Source organism: Crocodylus siamensis, chromosome 4 (assembly GCF_052110815.1).
Source record: "Crocodylus siamensis isolate JL-2025a chromosome 4, ASM5211081v1, whole genome shotgun sequence".
Lineage (NCBI taxonomy): Eukaryota > Metazoa > Chordata > Crocodylia > Crocodylidae > Crocodylus > Crocodylus siamensis.
The window spans coordinates 247728501-247749029 of NC_143398.1; the positions used below are offsets into that span (position 1 = coordinate 247728501).

Genomic DNA, 20529 nt, shown 5'->3' on the forward strand with positions numbered 1-20529 from the left:
TATGATCCCTGCTGACTTCCTGCCCCTGGGGCGGGGGGCTGGACTCGATGATACTCCGGGATCCCTTCCAGCCCAAATGTCTATGAAACCTTTGTTCACCCCATGTTCACAGAGGAAGTCAGTGACTAGCAGGTGTCTGCATGGTCTGCAACCTGCATGTCGCACTGGGAGCTCTGTATTTAAGATGGTGCTAGTAATCCAGTTTCATGCTTGCGGGCTTTTACTGGTCACTTGGAGGGATCTGGAAGGAATTTCTCCCTGTCCCACAGCCAGGGCATAGTCAGGAAGACACATTTCATTTTTATTCTTCCTGTGAAATAGCAGAGATTGGTCATAGTGGGAGACACTGGGCACTGGAGGGGGTAGGGGGAAACAGAGAATCCTCTTTCCTTGGAAGTCTGGCTGATACGTGCTGCTCGCATGTTCTGGGGCATGCTAGCTGCTGGATTTGGGTTTGGGAAGGAATCAGCTTGGCAGCGACCTCAGGGTTTTCACTTTCCTCATCTGCCTGAGGCACAGTTTGCCTCCTGGGCATGTCATTGCTCGGCTCCCTGCTGAGGAAGGGGCCTCAGATGCTGGTGGGACTTTGGCTTCTCCAGGCTGTGACTGCAGTGCAGTCCTCCTGAGCACTGAAAAACTTTAGTCCTGTTCAGGTCTTTGGGCTTTGGTAGGTCTCTGGTGGTGGCATTCAGTGGTCTGTAGTGTGAAGGATATGGGCAGCCTTTGGTCCCTGGCCTTAAACTCCATGGAACTGTGAAGCTTTTTCCATTCCTTTTCCCTGCCCCCCATGCCAGAGACCTGTCTGCTCCCTTGTCCTGTGCCCCAGTATTAGGGCTTTCATTTTGCTTCACGGTGCATCCTTTGTCCCCCATATTTGTTATTTCTCTTCCACCGAGGGATGAATCTCACTTGGGGTATCATATGTTAAATGCCATCAGGATGAGGGGCAGGACTGAACTGGGGTGTGGGTTATAATTGAAAATGTCTACAGCTGCAAGCAGCTGGTTCTTCTGTCTGTAGATAATTGCAGAGGTGTGTGAAGCTACTGCTTTGCAGACAGCTGGCAGGGCTCTGTGTGCCCCATGGCCAGTTCCCTGATTCCTGCTCTCCCTCCAGATCAATATGGCTCTGCTGCTGATGCCTAAAACATTATCCAAATTTTGGAATTGATCAATTGTGCTCAAAAATGAAGGCAACAGACGGTTGCTCCTGAGTTAGTGTTATGCTGTGTAGCTTGGCCAGCCGTCCCTTTTACCGGGAGGTACTTTTGCCCAGGCACTGCTGGGAGCTGTGTCCAGTGCTTGTGTCCTTGCTTCAGAAAGGACGGAGGTTTGGACAGGGTTCAGGGCAGCACTCCAGAATCGAAACCTGCCTGGCTGCAGCAGGCTGGGGGAGAGCACTCTGCTTGGTGCAACTAGGAGAGGTGCCCAAGATGATGGGCTTGGACTTATGAGCATGTCTGCATAGGATATGTCTGATAATGGAGAGCTCTTCAATCCAACAGGGGCAGAGCAAGGTCTGGGAGTGGAGCCCTGACGCTTTCCAATGAGATTAAGGTGCAAATGGGTAACGGTGAGGAAACCTGCTCCTTGGGGAAGGTCACGGACATGGTAGATTCTCAGTTGCTTGGAATCTTTGAGGCTGGATGCCTTTTTGGGAGGGCTGTCTCCACTGGACTGGCAAACTGCCCAGTGCCAGGATTGCTGCGCGATGGTCAGGGGATCAGGCCAGGTGACCAGATGGTCTCTTCCTCCTTTAAATCCCCCCTCCTGATGTTTGGTCCTGCTACCTTGCTTACAAGGCCCAGTCCTGCCTCCACTCTGCTGCTTTCCCATCTTACTCTTATTGCATCTGGCAGCCTTGGCTGCACTCAGATTTGTGGGTGTTTTCCTTTCTGCCGCTGTTTCAGTTTATTATCCTGCTTCTTGGAAGGGAAGCCTACTGGTAATTTAATCCCGAAGTCCAGCACATATAAGCATAGGGGGAAACTAAGTTATGTACCAAGAGCTGTGGAGTACACACATGCTCGAACTGAATCATTCTGATTCTCGTGCAGTTCCCTCCTCTTTCTTCTCCTTCTCGTCCTCATTTTGACCACCGGTGTCTTGTTTGAATGTCAGCCCCTGAGCAGCTTGGGTCAGGGGCTGTGACTTTCTGCTGGATTGTGGGAAGCACCCAGTTTCTCGGGCTGTGACAGCAGTGATTTCTTGGACAGTGGATTGACTGGAGAGCTTTCCCCACTGGCCCCTTTCTAGGCTGTTCTAACCTGCAGCAGCCCCACTTACTGGCTGGTGGACAAAGTTGCTGCATCTGTTCTGGACCTGACTTACAGCTGCCCAGGGCCAGGCATCATGCCAGATGCTTGCTCTTGCAGCACCCCCTCATGCTTCCAGGGTCCTCCAGCAGCAGCTGCATTCCCATTGAGCTGCTTCTGCTGGTCATGGGAATAGGTGCTGGGGTAGGGGCTGTGGATGGCTGGGATGCTGACACAGGATGGGGAGGGATCATTTCATGCAATTGGGCCTGCGTGAAGAGAGGCAGTGAGGCCTGCGGATGCCACAGTTCCAACTCACACCCACAGTTGCACTTCAGTCGTTGATGGTATCTATGGCCGTGGCTCCAGTCTGAAGGCTGGGGAGGAACCTGCAGGGGCACCAGGCAGGGGTCTGGGAGCGGTTGCATGGAGAGCAGCAGCCCTTAGGACCTTGGCTCATGTTCAGAAGAACTAGTCCCTTTCTAGGGCTGTGGCTGGGCACCTTGGCAGGGGCAATGGGCCTCAGGGTGAGGGAGAGACCCTGATGCCTTGGAGAAAAGCTTGTGACTCCCTGGAAAGGCCCCTCTTCCCCAGCTGCCTCTGGGGTGCTCTTCTCTTCCCCATGCTACTCACCAAGGTCCCCCTGTTGCTAGAACCTGCCTCTGGCTCAGCCCGGGAGGCAGCGGAGGGGGAGGGCATTGGCACGTGGCTGAGCCAAGAGCAGGCAGGGGCTGACGTGCTGTCTGCAGTGGGTCGGAGCAGGAGAGAAGCAGTGCTGAGGGAGAGAGATGACTGAGACAGGGCAAGAGCTGTGGCTGCAGGGTGGAGAGGGGAAGGCACGTCTTGTAGTAGCAGTTAGAAGGGGCTAATGTGGTGTTTGCCAGCCCAGCAGCTCTGAGGACCGTGTGATGGTATGCACAGGAAGAGGTTCCTAGAATCTGGAGCCCTACAGCAGAGTGCAGGAGCAGGAGGGAGCAGAGTGTGTACCTTTGGGTCTTGCTCCACTTCGCCACCCTTCAGGGATGCAGCCCCAGCAGCCATCTGGGAGGCTCTGGGCAGGGTGGCAGAGGCGGATGCAGGTACCCAGTGCACGTGTGCTTGGGTTCGGATTCATCACGGTGCCTGGTGCCTCCCCCTGACATCAGCTCTGTTCACACCCTTGGCACTCAGGATCATAGCCTTTCCCTCCAAGCCCCTGTCCCAGGAGCTCCCTAGGTTCTCCCAGAGAGCCCTGAAAGTAGAGAGAGACTGGTCTTGGAGCCAGTGTGTGCTTTTTGGGCTCTCTCCAGAGGGCTAAGCTACACAGGAATGGAAGGACAGGGCACCACAGCAGATACCTGCCTCACATTGGGCTGGTAACAAGTGTCGTGGGTAAGGGGCTGGGGACTCCCTTCTCCCTCTACACCGGCTTTCACACTATCATTGGCTCCTTTCCCTCCTCTCCAGGTGTTCTGCCATTCAAAGCCCTCCCTGTCCAGGGAGAAGGTCTTGCCGATGCACCAGACCAGCATGGAGGGTGTGGAGGACATGTCCACACTGGGAGACCTGCACGAGGCTGCCATCCTGCTCAACCTGTATCAGCGATACCAACAGGACAGCATCTATGTGAGTACCAGGGCCAGGGGCTTGGCAACCTCTGCTTGCACATGGGAACATGTGTTTTAGCAATGCCTCCCCTGCACTGGAGGGATGGTTTCACTTGGGATAGGAAGGGAAGTCCCTTTCTGGTCCCAGGTTTCCCCTGCAGTTCCCCAATCAACCCCTTTGCCCCACTAGACCCTGCCCCCATGCAACAAGGGCCTGAGGTGCCTTGGGAGAAGAGACCTTGCCCTTGGGTGTTCCCTCTGGGGCTTTGGGACAGTTTTGCAAGGCAGGCTCCTCTGTGCCCCTCGATGTCAGCAGCTAGACTGATCCCTGGACCCCTGCTCCTGGTAGCTCATGTGGGATCAGCCTGGAGGGAGGGGGCCTTGAGGAAGGTCCTTTAAGGGCTCAGGAGAGGAGACCAAAGAGGCTCCCCATGCTGCACCTGTGCCCAAAGCTTCTGATTGTGACAGAAAAATGTAAATCTCTGAACGGGTTGCATAGCAACTATTACTAAGGCAACAGGACTGGATGCACCTTGTATTCCAGTAAATGATCAATTAAGTGACCCGTTTTCTGGGAAGTCTCTTCTCTGCATCAGGATTAGTTTCTGTGCCTCAGTCATGTGGCCCCGCTGCCTGCGAGACCCTACCCAGGCAAGGCAGGCCCTGACTGCCTCCCCCTTCCTGCCTGTGAATCGGGTGCCTGCTTCCCCTCTTGTGCAGCTTTCACTCATCACCCTGTCTTTGCTGCTCAGCCATGGCTCCTCAGGCCTCTGAGTCAGGGACTCTGTTTTCAGTCCGTCTCTCAAATGGGGAGGCCCCTTACAAGCAGCACTAATAGCAGCCTCCCCCCTGAAACGACCCCTCTGCCTCTGACCGCAGTGACTCTTCCTCAGCTTTGTCTGCCTTGCCCAGCTCTTTAGTGTAACTTCTGTACTCTGGTCCCCAGGGATTGTAAGAGGCAAAGGGTGACATTTTTGGTGATTTGGGAATTGCTGAGGGTTTTGGCACCTTTTTGAAATGTGTTTTCAGTCAGATTAAACTCTGGAACAGAGTCTGAAAAATGAGGAAGAATGGCCCTGTAAAAATAGCCATGAATTAAGCAGGGGATAAAGAAATAGCTGGGAAGTCAAAGGAAAAAACATATAAGTTATTGAGACAAGGAGAAACGCACCTGGGGAGTTCAGCTAACAACATTTTTGTACTTCTGAAAAGTCATACGCGTGTGGAGGAGGTACTGGAAGCCTGGAGGAAAGTACACATGTCCATCATTTGTCATCAAGAAGGCAAGGGATGATCCTGACAGCTGCTGTCCTGGACTTCTCCCCCTCACAGAGCTAGTGCCACGAAGCAGTTGTGTGGCAGTTGGGAGGTTTAGTCCCCAGTGAACACTCTGCCTCCTGGCACAAGGCTCCTGCCAGCACCAGCTCTTCACCGAGCTCTGGATTGCAGGCAGAGCACCAACATTTATGGCTGCTCTGCTCAGCTGCCTGGTGTTACGTTGCAAACACGTCCTGGCTGGACCCAGACTTTTGTGTGTGCGCGTCCCTTGCCAGTGGGAACCCAGCTCTGCTGGTCCCTTTGGGCACTTTTGTGGTATAAACTGTTAGGGATGATTTTTGGCTGCATCATAATTAACTGGTAGTACTTCTCCATGGTCTGACTGCATATAGATCTGACTGTAGTGAAACAGAACTCAAAGGAACATCTGTTGTAGGACCATCTGATGACTTCAATGGTAGTACAGTGTGTCTCACAGGTGGATGTTGGCAATGAATTGATTTCAAATCTTCTTAATGACTTGGGAAATGAGTAAACAGAGCATTAATCAAATATGCAAATGATACTACATTGAAGGGATTGAGGACAATCAGGACAGTAAATAATACAAGAGAGCACAGAGAGACTGGAAGCATAGGCAGGAGATAAGGCAAGGAAGCAGCTAGAACTGAAAGGAGGGTAAAGATTAAGAGTCCAGTGCATGGAGCTGGACTAAGGAAAGGAGGTGGGTATAAAAGTGTGCAAATGTCTGAGGGGCAAACCTGCCCTGCCTTCTGGGGGACCCATCAACCTGGCAGCAAAGCTTGTTCTCCCTGTGATATGCCCCGGCGCCAAAGCATACTCTCCCCTCAGCGTATTCTGTCCAGTCTGACCTCAGTTGTAAGACACTTGGGGAAGTGTTTTGCATCCCTTGTTTGCAATGTGCCATGAACACACAGTTTTGCCAGGATGATAATCTTTGCAGGAGAGATTATCTGCAGTTAGAAGGGGGGAATGTTAACTAGATGCAATGGGATGAGATGGAGGAAGGGAAAATGCAGTGTGATTATCCAGTGAGGTGGATGACTGGGCATCATCTCCCAGGGGGAGGCGAGGGAGCTTCATGGCCAGGGAATGCGCAGAACCTGTCAGACAGAACAGTCCTGCCCTGGCCCAGGATGACTGGTTTGGATGGTCTTGTAAGGCTTTTCTATCTCTGGGGCATAGCCCAGCACATCCTACTGCACAAGCCAGTGCACTGTGTGTCCACCTGTGCTTCCCTCTTGGTGATAGCTGGGCTACTGCTGGCTGATCCACTGCTCTGGGTCTTCCTGCCATTCCTGCTACCCCCGTGCACATGACTCCTGCCTCACAGAGTGCCAGTCAGTACCTGTTGCGATGTGCTTCCAGCAGTAATTTCTGGGTTGCTCCAGTACTTACTGCTCTTGGAAAGTCTGCAGCATCTCATCCCCTGTCTGCTCCTGCCCTCCATCTGCAGCTGGGTGTCACCATGTGTCCAGGCATCATAGTGCATCCAGCTACAGCATGTGAGTGATAGGATTTACATATGCTGCAGCGGGTGAGTTTGGAAGTGCTGCGCTCTGCTGGTAAAGCACGGGGCCCACAGCAGCAGCGCCAGCATGTGTGAGCTGGTCGAACCCATGGCAAAGGTATGGGCACCCTGGCGAGTCCGCGGGCAGCCCCTGCTCAGTGCATGCTGAAAGGGGGATGGGCAGTGCAGGGAGCTGACGGGGTGGGGGTCGTGCAACCCCTGCTCAGCGCATGCTGCAAGGTGTGAGCAGTGTAGGGGCTGTGCGGGACCAGGGGATTTAGTACAGCCCCTGCTTGGCACATGCTGCAAGGGATGGGCAGTGCAGGGAGCAGAGAGCTGAGGAGGTTGTGCCCTGGTCATCTTCTCATATTTCTCAATGCAATGGAAAGGTCTGAAATTAAAGGTCTGAAATCAGGTTGGCTGAAACATTTTGGCTTGGGTTGTCTTTTTTAATCCCTTTTCACTTTTTTCTTTGTGGCAATGTCATAAAAGAAGAATGTTGTTAAACTGGAAATCTCGTGTCCCAGTGTCAAAATGCATTTTTTTCCCTAAAATCTTTTTGTTTCTTTTCACAATTATTTTCACCCTTCAGTGATAGCACTTGTTGATTTTATTTATTTATTTATTTATTTTAACCTGTATTAAAATGAAGGTTGCCCCAAGATGCATTGTTTGTTTTTGGTCAAATAAAGAATTATCTGAAACCCCCCACAACCATTTCCCCCAGCTCTGCTCTGTGAGCCACATGCTTAAGGCCAGCTAAAGACCTGAGGTAGGGGTGGCAGGGAGGATTGCTCTCAGCTGCTGAGTGGGATTCGTTATGGAATCTGTCTCCCCCTCGCCCCCAGGCTGGAAGGCTCCTGCCTGTGGCCTGGCTCACTGCCTTGTGCTAGGTACAGGTGTCAGGTCCTGGCTTGCCTGTGGCTTTTCTGGAATGTTATGTTCTTGCTGTGTTTTTGTTTTCTCCCTGTAGACGAATATTGGCTCCATCCTGGCATCAGTCAACCCCTACAAGCCCATCCCTGGTCTGTACAATGCAGCTGCCATAGACCTGTACAGGCAGCACTGCCTGGGAGAGCTGCCACCCCATATCTTCGCCACGGCTAATGAGTGCTATTGCTGCTTGTGGAAGCGTCATGATAGCCAGTGTGTCCTGATAAGGTCAGAGACTGACGACACAGTCATTTTCCATGCAGCTCTCCTCTGTCTCTTGTGTGTGTCCTGTATAGCACTGCCTGCATGCCTGCTGCACCCTGCCATGACCTCCAGTGCCTGCAGTCGGGCAGATGCCATGTATGCGATCCTGGGGTCACCTTCTCTCCTTTTTTACCAGGGCAGGACAGTAGCGAGGTCTGTCTGTCCTGTGTTGCTGAGTGGAATGTGTGTGTCTTCCTCAACAGCGGCGAAAGTGGAGCTGGGAAGACGGAGAGCACCAAACTGCTTCTTAAATTCCTGTCTGCCATGAGCCAGTGCTCTCTAGGGGGGCTGGCATCCGAGAAGAGCACTCACGTGGAGGAAGCCATCATGGAGAGCAGGTACGGGCCATCTCCCAGGGGTCATCGGGGCCCTGCAGTGCTGGGCTGTAGGGAGCAGCTGTCAGGCCTCTGTCTCCCAGAAGCCTTTCTACCTCCCTGAGGTACTGAGCCCTGCAAGGTGGTATGCTGGTGAGCACTGCTTAGGAACCCAAAAGCAAAAGGACAGGCCAGGTCTGTGCAAGGAGCACTTTCCAGCACCAGCTGCCGCAATGGAGGCAGGTCCTCCTGCAGCAAGCTCTCCTCCATTCCTGCCCTTCTGCATGAGACCTTTTTCCTCCACTGACTTGCACTGTTACTTTGAAAGCTGCTCCTTCAAATCCTGCTGAGACTCACCCTGGCTGCAGGGCCTGCAGTAGGTTGTATATCCACAGGGGCAAGGCGAAGGGTCTGCAGGGGTAGCTGACATCAAACTTGTTGCAGCCTACAAAACTTATTAACCATGTGCGTGGAGAGTCTCTGTGATTACATGTTCCTTTCACTGTCACTCTCTTCCTTTCTGCCCCATGCACTGACTTATTTAATCTGTTTTTACCTGTTTTTGATGAGGTTGTGTGCTGTGCAGGTCAGGGAGCGCCTGTACGGTGCTGGTACACTAGCCCTGTGGATGGAATTGCAGTATGTGGCATACCAGAGTCTAAATCTGTGCTTGGGTGTCCTGTCTGGCCCCCACAGGAACCCACAGTAAGGATCACTCACCCCTGTTTTGTTCCTGCTGCTCTGTGGAGGTGATTTTCTCCTTCCCGCACATTCATTCGATGTGCGGTTGGAGGTTGGCCAAGGGATGGCATGTCTGGTGCTGTCAGACACAGATAAAGGACTAGGAAGGCTGGTGTCAGGAGGAGGTTACCTCGGAGGACAGTGCAGCAGACTGATGTCCTTTTCCTTCTCTGCCACTACCTCCTTGGAGCAGCAATGGGGCTCAGAGATCCTTCAGCAAGATGGCACAGGGGGTCCCCAAACCCAGCAGCTAGTAACCTGAGTAGGCTGTGTCCTTGGGGAGGAGTCCCTGGAAGAACCCTGCTGGGGGCTCACACTGCTATCGACTTCCAGGGAGAGGCCCAGGTCTGCAGGCTGTGCCTGGACCAGGGCAGAAGCATCCAGAGGGGTAAATTATGAGAACAGGTTAGTTCTACAGTTCCCTTGATATGTGTATGTGTTTGAACAGAGCTAAATGCAAGGTTGAAACACTCAGAACCAAGAAATTGGTGCAGGAGGCTGGACTCTGAAAAGCAGCGAGCCAGGAAGGAAATGAGGGGTAGTTGGAGAAGCCAATGGACTGCGAGTTCCCACTGTGATGCTCAGGCAGCAGTGGCCATTCTTGGAGGTGTGAGTGGGGGACTGTCAAGGAGGAGCAGAGCAGTGTCAATACCCATGTGTGGCATCAGCAAGTCTGGGTCCATTCTTGTGGGCAGGGAGGGCTCAGGAAAGGAGCTGTAGCTCTGACTCAAGACCTGGAACTAGAGGCTCCCAAAGTTTGGTCTGGTTCATTTGTCCAAGCAAAGATTGAGCAGTGATATGGGCAGGGTGCATCAGGAGATTTCTGCAGGTAGAAGGCTCCTCCATCTAGCAAGCAAGGTCCATTGGCTGGGAGCTCAAGCCAGGCAAAGCTGCCTTTTCCTCAGTGGGGCAATTAATGAGTGGGACTGTTTGTTTGGGATCTGATGGCTTCTCCCTTCCTTGGAACCTTTAAATCCCGGTGGGATGTCTCATCCTGGAGAGATGCTCAGATGTAGGTCTCTGTTAGTGGTGTTCTCTGACCCCAGCGGTGCTGTTTGGGGGTCTGGTGTTACGGGTCACGTCAGGCTCCCTCGGCGTAGGTGGTTTGTGTGTGCTGTCAGAATTCTGTCTGCAGTGCTGTGCCACTGTCAAGCTCATTATTCCAGGAAAGAGACAGCATGCTTTAGATCTGAGTGAATAAGGCTTGCTTAGGTTGATTGTCCACAAACAAGCCTGGACACCGGCATCCGTGACCAGCCTGGGTGTTTGCAGGAAGGAGCTGAACCCCAAAGCCTGGCGCAAAGTATCCAAGATCCCAGGCCCCTGTTTCCATGCACTTATCAGAACAATTTCATGTTTACAGCAGGTGTATTTTCCTTCTCAAGGAGCTTACTGAAGCAGCTTCAGGTGACATTGTGCACATCCTACCTCTCCCCAGTTAACGTGCTTTTCCCACCAGCAGTGGCTGTAGTACTCTGTACTGGTCTCACCATTCACTTGCTATCTGTTGGCCTGGGAGGCACCTCTAGAACTAGTGAGCTGTTTTCTAGCATTGCTATGCAAGCAGGACCTACTATGTCCAGCTCCTGTCACCATCTTCTTGGGCTCAGACACCGTTACGCTGTAGTGGGCACAGTCCTCACTTGTGCTGAGCACCAGGCTGCAGGTGGAGGCTGTCATCAACCTGTAGAGACTGTTCTGCTTTGTGTCATTTCCTGCTCCTACCTTTGTGGCTGAGATGAGAAGGACAGGTGGCTTTAAGTTGCCTCTTAGGTCTCAGCTGAGGGCTGGCCCACCCTGCTGCACCCATTGAATCAGCTACAGGGTCTCTCGCTTGCCCTGCCGGGAGGACTATCTGTGACCCTGTCATGGCTTGGGCATCAGTGGAGCATGGTCCCCACTTCAGCCTGCCTCACCCAGGCAGCTGTGACAGACCTCCCAGAGGCCTGCAGAAGCCAGAGAGTCCTCAGCTACTCTGTAATGGGAGCTTTAAGATCACTTTTTGTGCTTCTCCAGGGACGCAGTGGCCTTGGTAGGGCCAAGGCTTTGGCCAGCCACACTCAGAAACTCAACAAAACTGTTGTCAGACCCTGGTAATTCAGACTCATTTAAGACCTTAGCTGCTGTCTGGTGTGCTGTGGTGGTGACTGCAGCAGGCACGCATCCAGACCCTACCAGATGCTGTCTTCATCTCAGTGGTGTAAATCTAAAGCGATCCCCTGCTTGCTTGTTCTTTTTCAAGCTCCTGCTTCAAGGCTTCTCAGAAATCCAGCTTCCGAGACCTCCCTCAGCCCAGTTGTGTTTGCTTGGTGGTCTCTTGCTTGTTTCCCCTGGTTAAATGTTCTTCACACTCGCTGACTTGGTCGCTTTGGAAACTTGATTTCTCAGGGCAACAAAATTCAGGACAGTTTCCAAGCTTATTCTGCTGTGCTGTAACTTTGAAGTCAGGGGTACTCATTACATTTTGAATTCTAATGTGAAAATGCACGTTCATTTAGCTGAAGTTGTTCCACTGTAACAGGAGAGCAGTGGCAGAGGGGTCCTGAAACTGTCAGAGACAGGTTAGGTGTTCTTGCTAATGTTCGCTTTTTCTCAGGGCCCCTGCTCCATCCTGTTCCCCCTTGGCTTCTCTCCTGCCTTTGGCTCTGTTGATCACACCCTCCTCCCTGACTTGGTCCTCCCTTGGCTTTTGCAGCTCCATCCTCCCCTCCTATCTCGCTGATTGCACCTTCAGCATCTCTTTTGGTGGGTCTTTGTCCTCCCCTCTGTGGCTGTCCATGGGGTTGCCCAGTGCTGTGTCCTTGCCTCCTTCCCCTTCTATCTTCGCACCTCTCTCTGGGTGACTTCTCTGATGTCATGGGTTCAGCCACCCTCTGTCAGCCAGCGAGTCACAGATCAGCCTCCACCCTCCTGATCCATTTTCCTTAATGTCTTCCTGTCTCTCTCACTGTCATCCCTCCTACCCCCCAGTACCTCACACCCCACTTACTGTTAACAGCCAAAACCAAACTTGGAGCTCTTCTCTGAAACCCTCCTTGCTCCTCCCAGTCTCTGCCACTGTTGACAGCACATCCTCCTGCCGCGCAGGCCTGTAATCTGGACTTCGTCTGTGAGTCCTCTCTTTCTTGTCTCTCCCACCTGGCCATCATCTGTATTCTGCAGCCACTTACTTCTCAACGTTTCCAGAACAGCTTTTTCTCTGGTTCTAGACCTTCACTATCTGCTGTCTTTATTGTTGCTGCCCTCCCATCACCCACCTCTGGTGCATTCTGCACTCTGCCCTTGAGATCATTCAGGCATCCCTCAAGGCCGTGCCCTGCCCAGGCCTGCATCTCCCACTGCATCGCATCCTGGCTTGTCCCTGCCTCCTGGCCCTGTCGCAGCTCTGTTCTGCCTACAGACCTGCCCTTGTTTCTCGCTCAGTTGCCTCCCATGTTCCCTCTGTTTTACTCGCAATGCCAGCTGTAAATGCCCACAGGTGCCATGCTTCCCCTTAGGCATGAAACACCCTCCCTAAGCTAAACTGTAAAGCCAGTTCCCTTCTCTCCTCTCCCCTCATCCAGATTCTTCTTCGAGAACTGCCTCTACCTTTTTCAGATATGTGGGGAGCCAGAGGAAAAGCAAGGGCAATGTTGGACCCCTGCTAAACCAGATGGGGCAACTGACAACTGACGCCCAGGAAAAAGCCAACCTATTAAATAGGTACTTTGCGTCAGTCTTTCATCAGTCCCATGGGACGCACATGCCTGCTATGGGACAGGGAGATCCGGGTGATGGGGATCCCCTACCCTCCATCAATGCTGACCTCGTGAAGGAACACCTTGAGAAGCTGGATACCTTCAAGTCAGCCGGCCCTGACAATCTGCACCCCAGGTTACTCAAGCAGCTGGCGAGCGTCATAGCCCAGCCCCTGGCACGGATCTTTGAAAACTCCTGGCGCTCTGGTGTAGTGCCCGGAGACTGGAAGAAGGCCAATGTGCCAATCTTCAGGAAAGGGAGGAGAGTGGATCCGGGTAACTACAGGCCCATTAGCCTGACTTCTATCCTGGGGAAGATCTTTGAAAAGTTTATTAAGGAGGCCATCCTTGATGGACTGGCCCAGGCTAACATCCTAAGGGATAGCCAGCACGGGTTTGTTGCAGGTAGGTCTTGTTTGACCAATCTCATTTCCTTCTATGACCAGGTGACCTATCATCTGGACGAGAGAGAAGAGATCGATGTCATATATCTTGACTTCAAAAAAGCTTTTGATCTGGTATCCCACGATCACCTCTTGGCCAAACTGCCCAGTTGTGGCCTTGGCTCCACCGCGATCCGCTGGCTGGGAAACTGGCTCCGTGGTCAGACCCAGAGGGTTGTAATTGATGGCAGTCACTCATCGTGGTGCCCTGTGACCAGTGGGGTCCCTCAAGGCTCTGTCCTGGGACCCATCCTGTTCAACATCTTCATTAATGATGTGGACATTGGAGTCAGGAGTGGACTGGCCAAGTTCGCTGATGATACCAAACTTTGGGGCAAAGCATCCACGCCGGAAGATAGGCGGGTGATCCCGGCTGACTTGGGCAAGCTCAGCAAATGGGCGGACGAGAACCTGATGGTGTTTAACACCGAAAAGTGCAAGGTTCTCCACCTTGGGAGGAAAAACCTGCAGCTTCCTTATAGGCTCGGCAGTGCTACGTTGGATAGCACTACAGAAGAAAGAGACTTGGGGGTCATCATTGACCACAAGATGAACATGAGCCTGCAATGCGATGCTGCGGCTAGTAAAGCGACCAAAACGCTGGCTTGCATCCATAGTTGCTTCTCGAGCAAATCCTGGGATGTCATTCTCCCCTTGTACTCGGCCTTGGTGAGGCCGCAGCTGGAGTACTGCATCCAGTTTTGGGCTCCACAATTCAAAAAGGATGTGGAGAAGCTTGAGAGAGTCCAGAGGAGAGCCACGCGCATGATCAGAGGTCAGGAAAACAGATCTTACGATGACAGGCTGAGAGCCACGGGACTCTTTAGCCTGGAAAAGCGCAGGCTCAGGGGTGATCTGATGGCCACCTATAAGTTTATTAGGGGTGACCATCAGTACCTGGGGGAACGTTTGTTCACCAGAGCGCCCCAAGGGATGACAAGTTCGAACGGTCATAAACTACTGCAAGACCATTTCAGGCTGGACATAAGGAAGAATGTCTTTACTGTCCGAGCCCCCAAGATCTGGAACAGCCTGCCATTGGAGTTGGTTCAAGCACCTACATTGAACACCTTCAAGAGTAAATTGGATGCTTATCTTGCTGGGATCCTATGACCCCAGCTGACTTCCTGCCCCTTGGGCAGGGGGCTGAACTCGATGATCTCCCGAGGTCCCTTCCAGCCCTAATGTCTATGAAATCTATGAAATACCACAGTCCCTAAAAGAAATCAGCCCAGGGGTGAGCAGATTAGGGCTACAGCTCCTAATTTGGTTTTGTCTACCTGATTACTATGTAAATGATGATGATAAGGAATCATCAGGCTTGCCAGCTGGTGTCTACAGGCACTATGTAATGGTGGTAGCTATGTGACCTTGTTAACGTTGCCCTCATCCTCTTTCCCCTTCCCCCCTTTTGTCTGTCAGGCCCCTCTACATGCGCAGGTAAAGGTGCAAAGGGATCTAATGTGTGATTCACACAATCGCACCTCCTTCCATGCCACCTGTGCATGGCAAGAGGTGCGATGGTGGGATTGTGAACCAGATCCTATTGCACCTTATTGCCAGTGCAGGCGCAGCCCAGTCCTGGGCTCCCCCTCACTGGAAAGCAGCAAGCTCCTGCAGCTGGGAGCCCCGTGCACCCCAGTTGAGGGGCTCCCAGCCGTGGGGCACCTCATACACCCCTAGGGCTGGAGGACTCCCACTGTGGCAATCTCCCTACCCTAGGGATGCGTGAAACCCCCGGGGCTGGGATGTCATTACAGGGGTGATCCCCCTGCTCTGGGGGTGCAGGGAAACCACCGGGGCTGGAGGATCACCACAATCCTCTGGCCCCAAGGGTTTTCTGCACCCCAGAGCCCTAGGGATTGTGGCAGCTGAGATCTGTAAGGCTCGGGGTTTTATGCTGGACATGCTGCTCCCATGACATGTGCAAATGAAAGCTCAATAGCAGCCAGCTGTAAAGTTAGTACTCATTTCTGAGGTCTAACTTTATAGCTGGTTGGAGCTTTTTATTGTGTGATAGCTACTTTACATGGGTAGCTGGTCTCCAGGTAATTGCACAATTAGCCAGGTAATTGTGCAAAACCTGTAAGGTGTAGAGGGGGCTTCAGGCCCCTAACAGAGTTGCAGCTAAGTTGTGATTAATCATGTCATTAAATAGTGACCTGGTCACATGTTCAATTGGTTAATGACATGATAAAACAAGGAATAAGCCACAAGAGCTTTTATCCAAAATGTATAACAACTTTGTGGCTGGTTACTATGATGCCATTAATTGAATGTGCGGCCAAGTGTGACATGGCATGAAGTGAAGTTGTTTGGATCTCTCATCAGATCCCATTGTGCCTTGGAACATCTGTGAGGGGTCTCATGCTTGTCTTGTTTCAGGTTACCCTGTTCTCCCCACACTTGTTTCATAGATTTCATAGACATCAGGGCTGGAAGGGACCTCGGGAGATCGAGTCCCGCCCCCTGCCCAAAGGGCAGGAAGTCAGCTGGGGTCATAGGATCCCAGCAAGATAAGCATCCAATTTACTCTTGAAGGTGTTCAGTGTAGGTGCTTGAACCACCTCCGCTGGCAGACTGTTCCAGACCTTGGGGGCTCGGACAGTAAAGAAATTCTTCCTTATGTCCAGCCTGAAATGGTCTTGCAGGAGTTTGTGACCGTTCGACCTTGTCATCCCTTGGGGCGCTCTGGTGAACAAACGTTCCCCCAGATCCTGGTGGTCACCCCTGATAAACTTATAGGTGGCCATCAGATTACCCCTGAGCCTATGCTTTTCCAGGCTAAAGAGTCCCGTGGCTCTCAGCCTGTCATCGTAAGATCTGTTTTCCTGACCTCTGATCATGTGCGTGGCTCTCCTCTGGACTCTCTCAAGCTTCTCCACATCCTTTTTGAATTGTGGAACCCAAAACTGGATGCAGTACTCCAGCTGCGGCCTCACCAAGGCCGAGTACAAGGGGAGAATGACGTCCCGGGATTTGCTCGAGAAGCATCTATGGATGCAAGCCAGCGTTTTGGTCGCTTTACTAGCCGCAGCATCGCATTGCAGGCTTATGTTCATCTTGTGGTCAATGGTGACCCCCAAGTCTCTTTCTTCTGTAGTGCTATCCAACGTAGCACTGCCGAGCCTATAAGGATGCTGCAGGTTTTTCCTCCCAAGGTGGAGAACCTTGCACTTTTCGGTGTTAAACACCATCAGGTTCTCGTCCGCCCATTTGCTGAGCTTGCCCAAGTCAGCCGGGATCACCCGCCTATCTTCCGGCGTGGATGCCTTGCCCCAAAGTTTGGTGTCATCGGCGAACTTGGCCAGTCCACTCCTGACTCCAATGTCCACATCATTAATGAAGATGTTGAACAGGATGGGTCCCAGGACAGAGCCTTGAGGGACCCCACTGGTCACAGGGCACCACGATGAGTGCCAGTGTGTTATTGGGCAGGTGCATGTGGTGTTGGGTTGCTCCGCCAGCATACCTGCGTGTCAGGGTTTGCAGGGCCAGGATCTGTCTGAGAGTACCATGGGCAGAGCCATGCCTCTTGCTGTGCTGCACAGCTCTCATCACTGTGGGGCCTGATTCTGAGTCTAAGGACTGTTGGAGCCCAAAAAGCAGTGACAGTTTCATTCACATCCCTGTTCAAAGCCTGATTGTCAAAGAAGGTAGGATTGAGTTTGGGCATGTCATTTCTTCAACCTCTTGGTGCTCTTCACACTTCAGTGCCTGCAGGCAGGGGACCATGTCCAGGGTAAAGGCAACCTGTGGCATTTGATCTCAAGGAACACTGTAGGCTGGAAAGATTCTTTTAACTTCTTAATGATCATGTACGTTTTGTCTTGTGCAAAGCTGCACAGAGGAGACCGTGGGGAGTATCCAGGTATTTCAAAGCATGCTTGTCTCATGATAGTAATGCAACCCTTTCCATTAAAATCCAAGCAATGTGTTTTATGCTCAAGTAGGAACTAAGGTAAAAACTATACACTTATAGAGCATTCCTACAACATGGTCTTGTTTGGCTGCCTATATCTCGCTTCTTCCTAGTAAGCTTTTAGTTTTTGTGTTGGTTAAAACTATTGTATTAGGTATTTCTAATCCTGGTCCCATTTCATCAGCCTGAGTGAAGTTGACTTTCCCTGCTGATAAGTCATGGGGATTGTCTTGTGGAGCAAGAAATGATCTGTAGTTTTAATCCAGTATTGGCTGCAGCAGCTGGGAGGCCGATTTGGAAAGGTGTTTCCTAAAACAAGATGATGCCCTTTGATGCCTGACCAGACTGAGGTTTTTAACACCCTTTTGGAGCTGGAGAATCCCCCTGAGCTGGAAGGGACAACATAGTGCTGTCAGCAGCAGGTTGGACACACACAGGGAGTGATTTCTCAGTTCATTTGGAGTCCAGTCTTAATCTAAAGCAGGGGTGGGCAAAATGTCGCCTGTGGGCTGGATGCAGCCTGCCAGGCCATTCTATGCAGCCCATAGGTCCCCTAAAAAATGTAGAAAATTAATATCTGCCCCTGGCTACCTGTCATGCGGCCCTGAATGGCTTGCCAAAACTCAGTAAGTGGACCTCTGCTGGAAATAATTGCCTGCCCTGATCTAAAGTGACAAACTGTCCTAGGGCAACAGGACGAAGTTCCAGCAGTTATTGCAGCCCTTGAACTGCTTAAAGCAAATTAATTTGGCATAAATCTTCCCTTCTCACCAGATTTTCTCCCCTTGGATTCCCCAGGTTCCCTGCACGTGAGCACATGCAGGTCTGTAGCTGAAACCTCAAAAGCTGAGGCCTTGTCCTTGTTGAATGGACATGAAGATCACAGGTCTCTGAAAAGAAGTATTTTGCCCACATTCCTGCGCCTTGTCAGACTGTCTCAAGCTGCCAGGTGCCCTGTTTACTCCTTCAGGGCTGTGTTGCATGAACCATCCCACTAAAAGCATCGTCTCACCTCATTAGGTTTCCAGGTTAATAAAGGATGGGAGAGCCCAGCAGCAGTTATGCTGGTCACCCTTGCTGACTTACCCTAGGTCCAGGTCTTTCAGCCTACTTGGTAGGTGTCATCACCAGCGCTGCTGGCCTCTCGCTTCTCCTTGCTTCCTTTGCCTGCAGGTTTCTCTCGTCTCATGCTGTGGTGACTCTGATGCTGAGAATGCTGAGAGTATTTGGTGCAGGGGATGAAAGGCTGAGTGCTTGTGGTCTGGGTGCCAGTAACTATGTCCCTGTCTCTTCCTTCCCCAGCCCAATCCTGGAGGCCTTCGGCAATGCCAAGACGGTATATAACAACAACTCCAGCCGCTTCGGCAAGTTCATCCAGCTGCACTTCTCCCAGCATGGACACATCCAGGGTGGGCGAGTCACTGACTGTATCCTTTCCTCCAGCAGCCTGTTGCCCTCCCTGCTTATGGCACACAGGGAAGATGGGTAGGGACTAGTGACAACTGGAAGTAGCTTGGCAAGCTCCGTTCAAGCAATGTACCCCTGCAAAGCTGGTTTACAGGAGCAGGTACTTTGTACCTCCCTTGGAATAGGCAGGGGTGCATCTGCTGTGTAGCCCTGGGATGCCTGTACTGCTCAGTCTTTCTAGCTGCTGCTGACCTGCACTGTCCGTGCACTGCACAGAGCAGGGTTAAGGCTTTTATTGTCCTTGGACTGGCCCTGAAGTCCATAGAGCTTGTTTATGGCACATACCTGTTATCACATGGTTCACGCTGCTCCCCAGGGGAGCAGGGGAGGGTTCTCTAGGGGAACTGTGGTCAGGATGCACTTGGTCTCAGAGGGGGCTGGCGGCTGCTGAGAGCCAGTTGCCTGCTGCCCAGTACCAGTGCAGAAATGCAGCCCACACTCGAGGCAGGGAAGGCCAGAGGTAGCTGAGCTCTGGTCTGCCATGGCCCATCCCCTCCCTGGCTGGCCTGCCCCTACCTCCTCCACAGCTCTGACATACACTCTCCTTCCCTTTGTACTCATATAGGGGTGTGTAGGGCTGCCGTACAGCTCCTTTGTGTGGCCCAGAACACAGCATGTGGCAGATTGAAGACTCTGGTGCAAGTTGTGGAGTCAGCTCTGCTACCGGCTGCCACATGACACATTGGGCTAAAATATCTTGCTCTAGGCAAGTTGGACACCTGATGATCAGGGATGCTGAGGAGGGAGGGAAAGCTGAAAACAATGCTCCTGGCTTCCCCAGAGTCTGAGTCACCTGGTGCATGGCTTCTTGCCTTCAGATCCTTTCCCTGGGGGTTTGGAAATGCATTCATCAGAAATTGGGCTGTGAGGGCACTGGCAAGTTGTTTTCTCTTTCATTGGCTGCTCAGATTTGCTGGAGAAGGTGAGTCTTTTCGTGGCTGAGGGAGCCCCACCATCCTCCCTTGTGTCTGTCCATCACCTCGAGGGCTGGGCAAGCCCCCTGCTCTCACACTGTGGGGAGAGCTCCTTCATCCCTGCCCCTGATCCTCACCGTGGTGGCAGCAGGGACAACTCTTGCTGGTTGGCTGCTGTGCTGGTGGCTGTAGTTAAGGCATCGTCTTGTCAGGATGTTGCAGGCGCGGTTTCTTCCACAGCTGTTCCAAACAAGCGTGCGGGAGGTCTGCTGCCAGAGCATCACACCATTGCTTTCTGTGGGAGAACGGGGGCCATTCAGAGCTGCCCATCCTGATGCCCAGCTCAGCTGCAGCCTGGGCTGGGACGAACAGCAGGCTGCAGCAGTTTTCTCTTCTTTGTCCTGAACTGCACATCGGCTGCTTTTGGCAGGTGTGGGGAGCTGGTGCTTTGCTGCTGGGCCCAGAGGCATCACGCTGACAAGAAGCTCGTTCTATCATGGCGTGTGCAGACGGTGGGGGTTCTTCAGGGTGGCTTCCTGCCAGTGTGTGCCCTGTCCTCCCTCCCTCCCTGGAGATCACACAAGAGATGTTAACTTGATGTGGCAGGGCACCCTTTCCCCTCACCCTCTCAGTGGGTCCTCTTGCTCCTTGTTTTGCATCCCAGAACAAGGGAAGTAGGAAGGTGCGCTTTGACAGATGTGGCTACTATTGGGTTTTCACCCCCAGCCTTGAGGAGGGCTTGTTTTCATGGGGCTAGGGAAACTCAGCTGCTAGATCCTTGCTGAGCACCTTTAGAAGGTAGGAAAGGACATGGGACACATCTGTGCGTAAGAGCCTTGGCTGAGGTGACCGGTTGCCTTGTGGCTGTGTGATAGAGTTGACTGTCGCTTTAGTAATAGCTGAGATGAGGATGGTTTGGAGAGGAATGATCCTGCCTCAGGCAGGGGGTTGGACTAGATGTTCCCCAGAGTCCCTTCCAGTCCCGCTGCTCTAGGAGTCTGTGATTCTGTAATGGTACACAGCTCTCAAGGGCTGCCTGTGGGGATGCTGACCTGGCTGATGCCTTCAGCAGCCCAAAGCCAGTAAAATAAGCTTTTTGTCTTTTTAAATGGATGCTTTTGCATAAACTTGATGCAATTTGAAGT

General features: G+C 52.4%; 1 protein-coding gene across 1 annotated transcript in view; it reads left to right on the forward strand.

Moving 5' to 3' along the window:
• LOC149867832 (unconventional myosin-X-like) overlaps positions 1-20529 on the forward strand; it is a 172366-nt gene that overhangs the window by 22660 nt on the left and 129177 nt on the right. The window contains exons 3-7 of the mRNA XM_090046250.1: positions 3701-3859; positions 7623-7810; positions 8050-8184; positions 18306-18430; positions 19379-19392. Of these exons, the coding sequence (XP_089902376.1) occupies positions 3701-3859; positions 7623-7810; positions 8050-8184; positions 18306-18430; positions 19379-19392 (621 nt within the window). The remainder of the gene's footprint in view (positions 1-3700; positions 3860-7622; positions 7811-8049; positions 8185-18305; positions 18431-19378; positions 19393-20529) is intronic.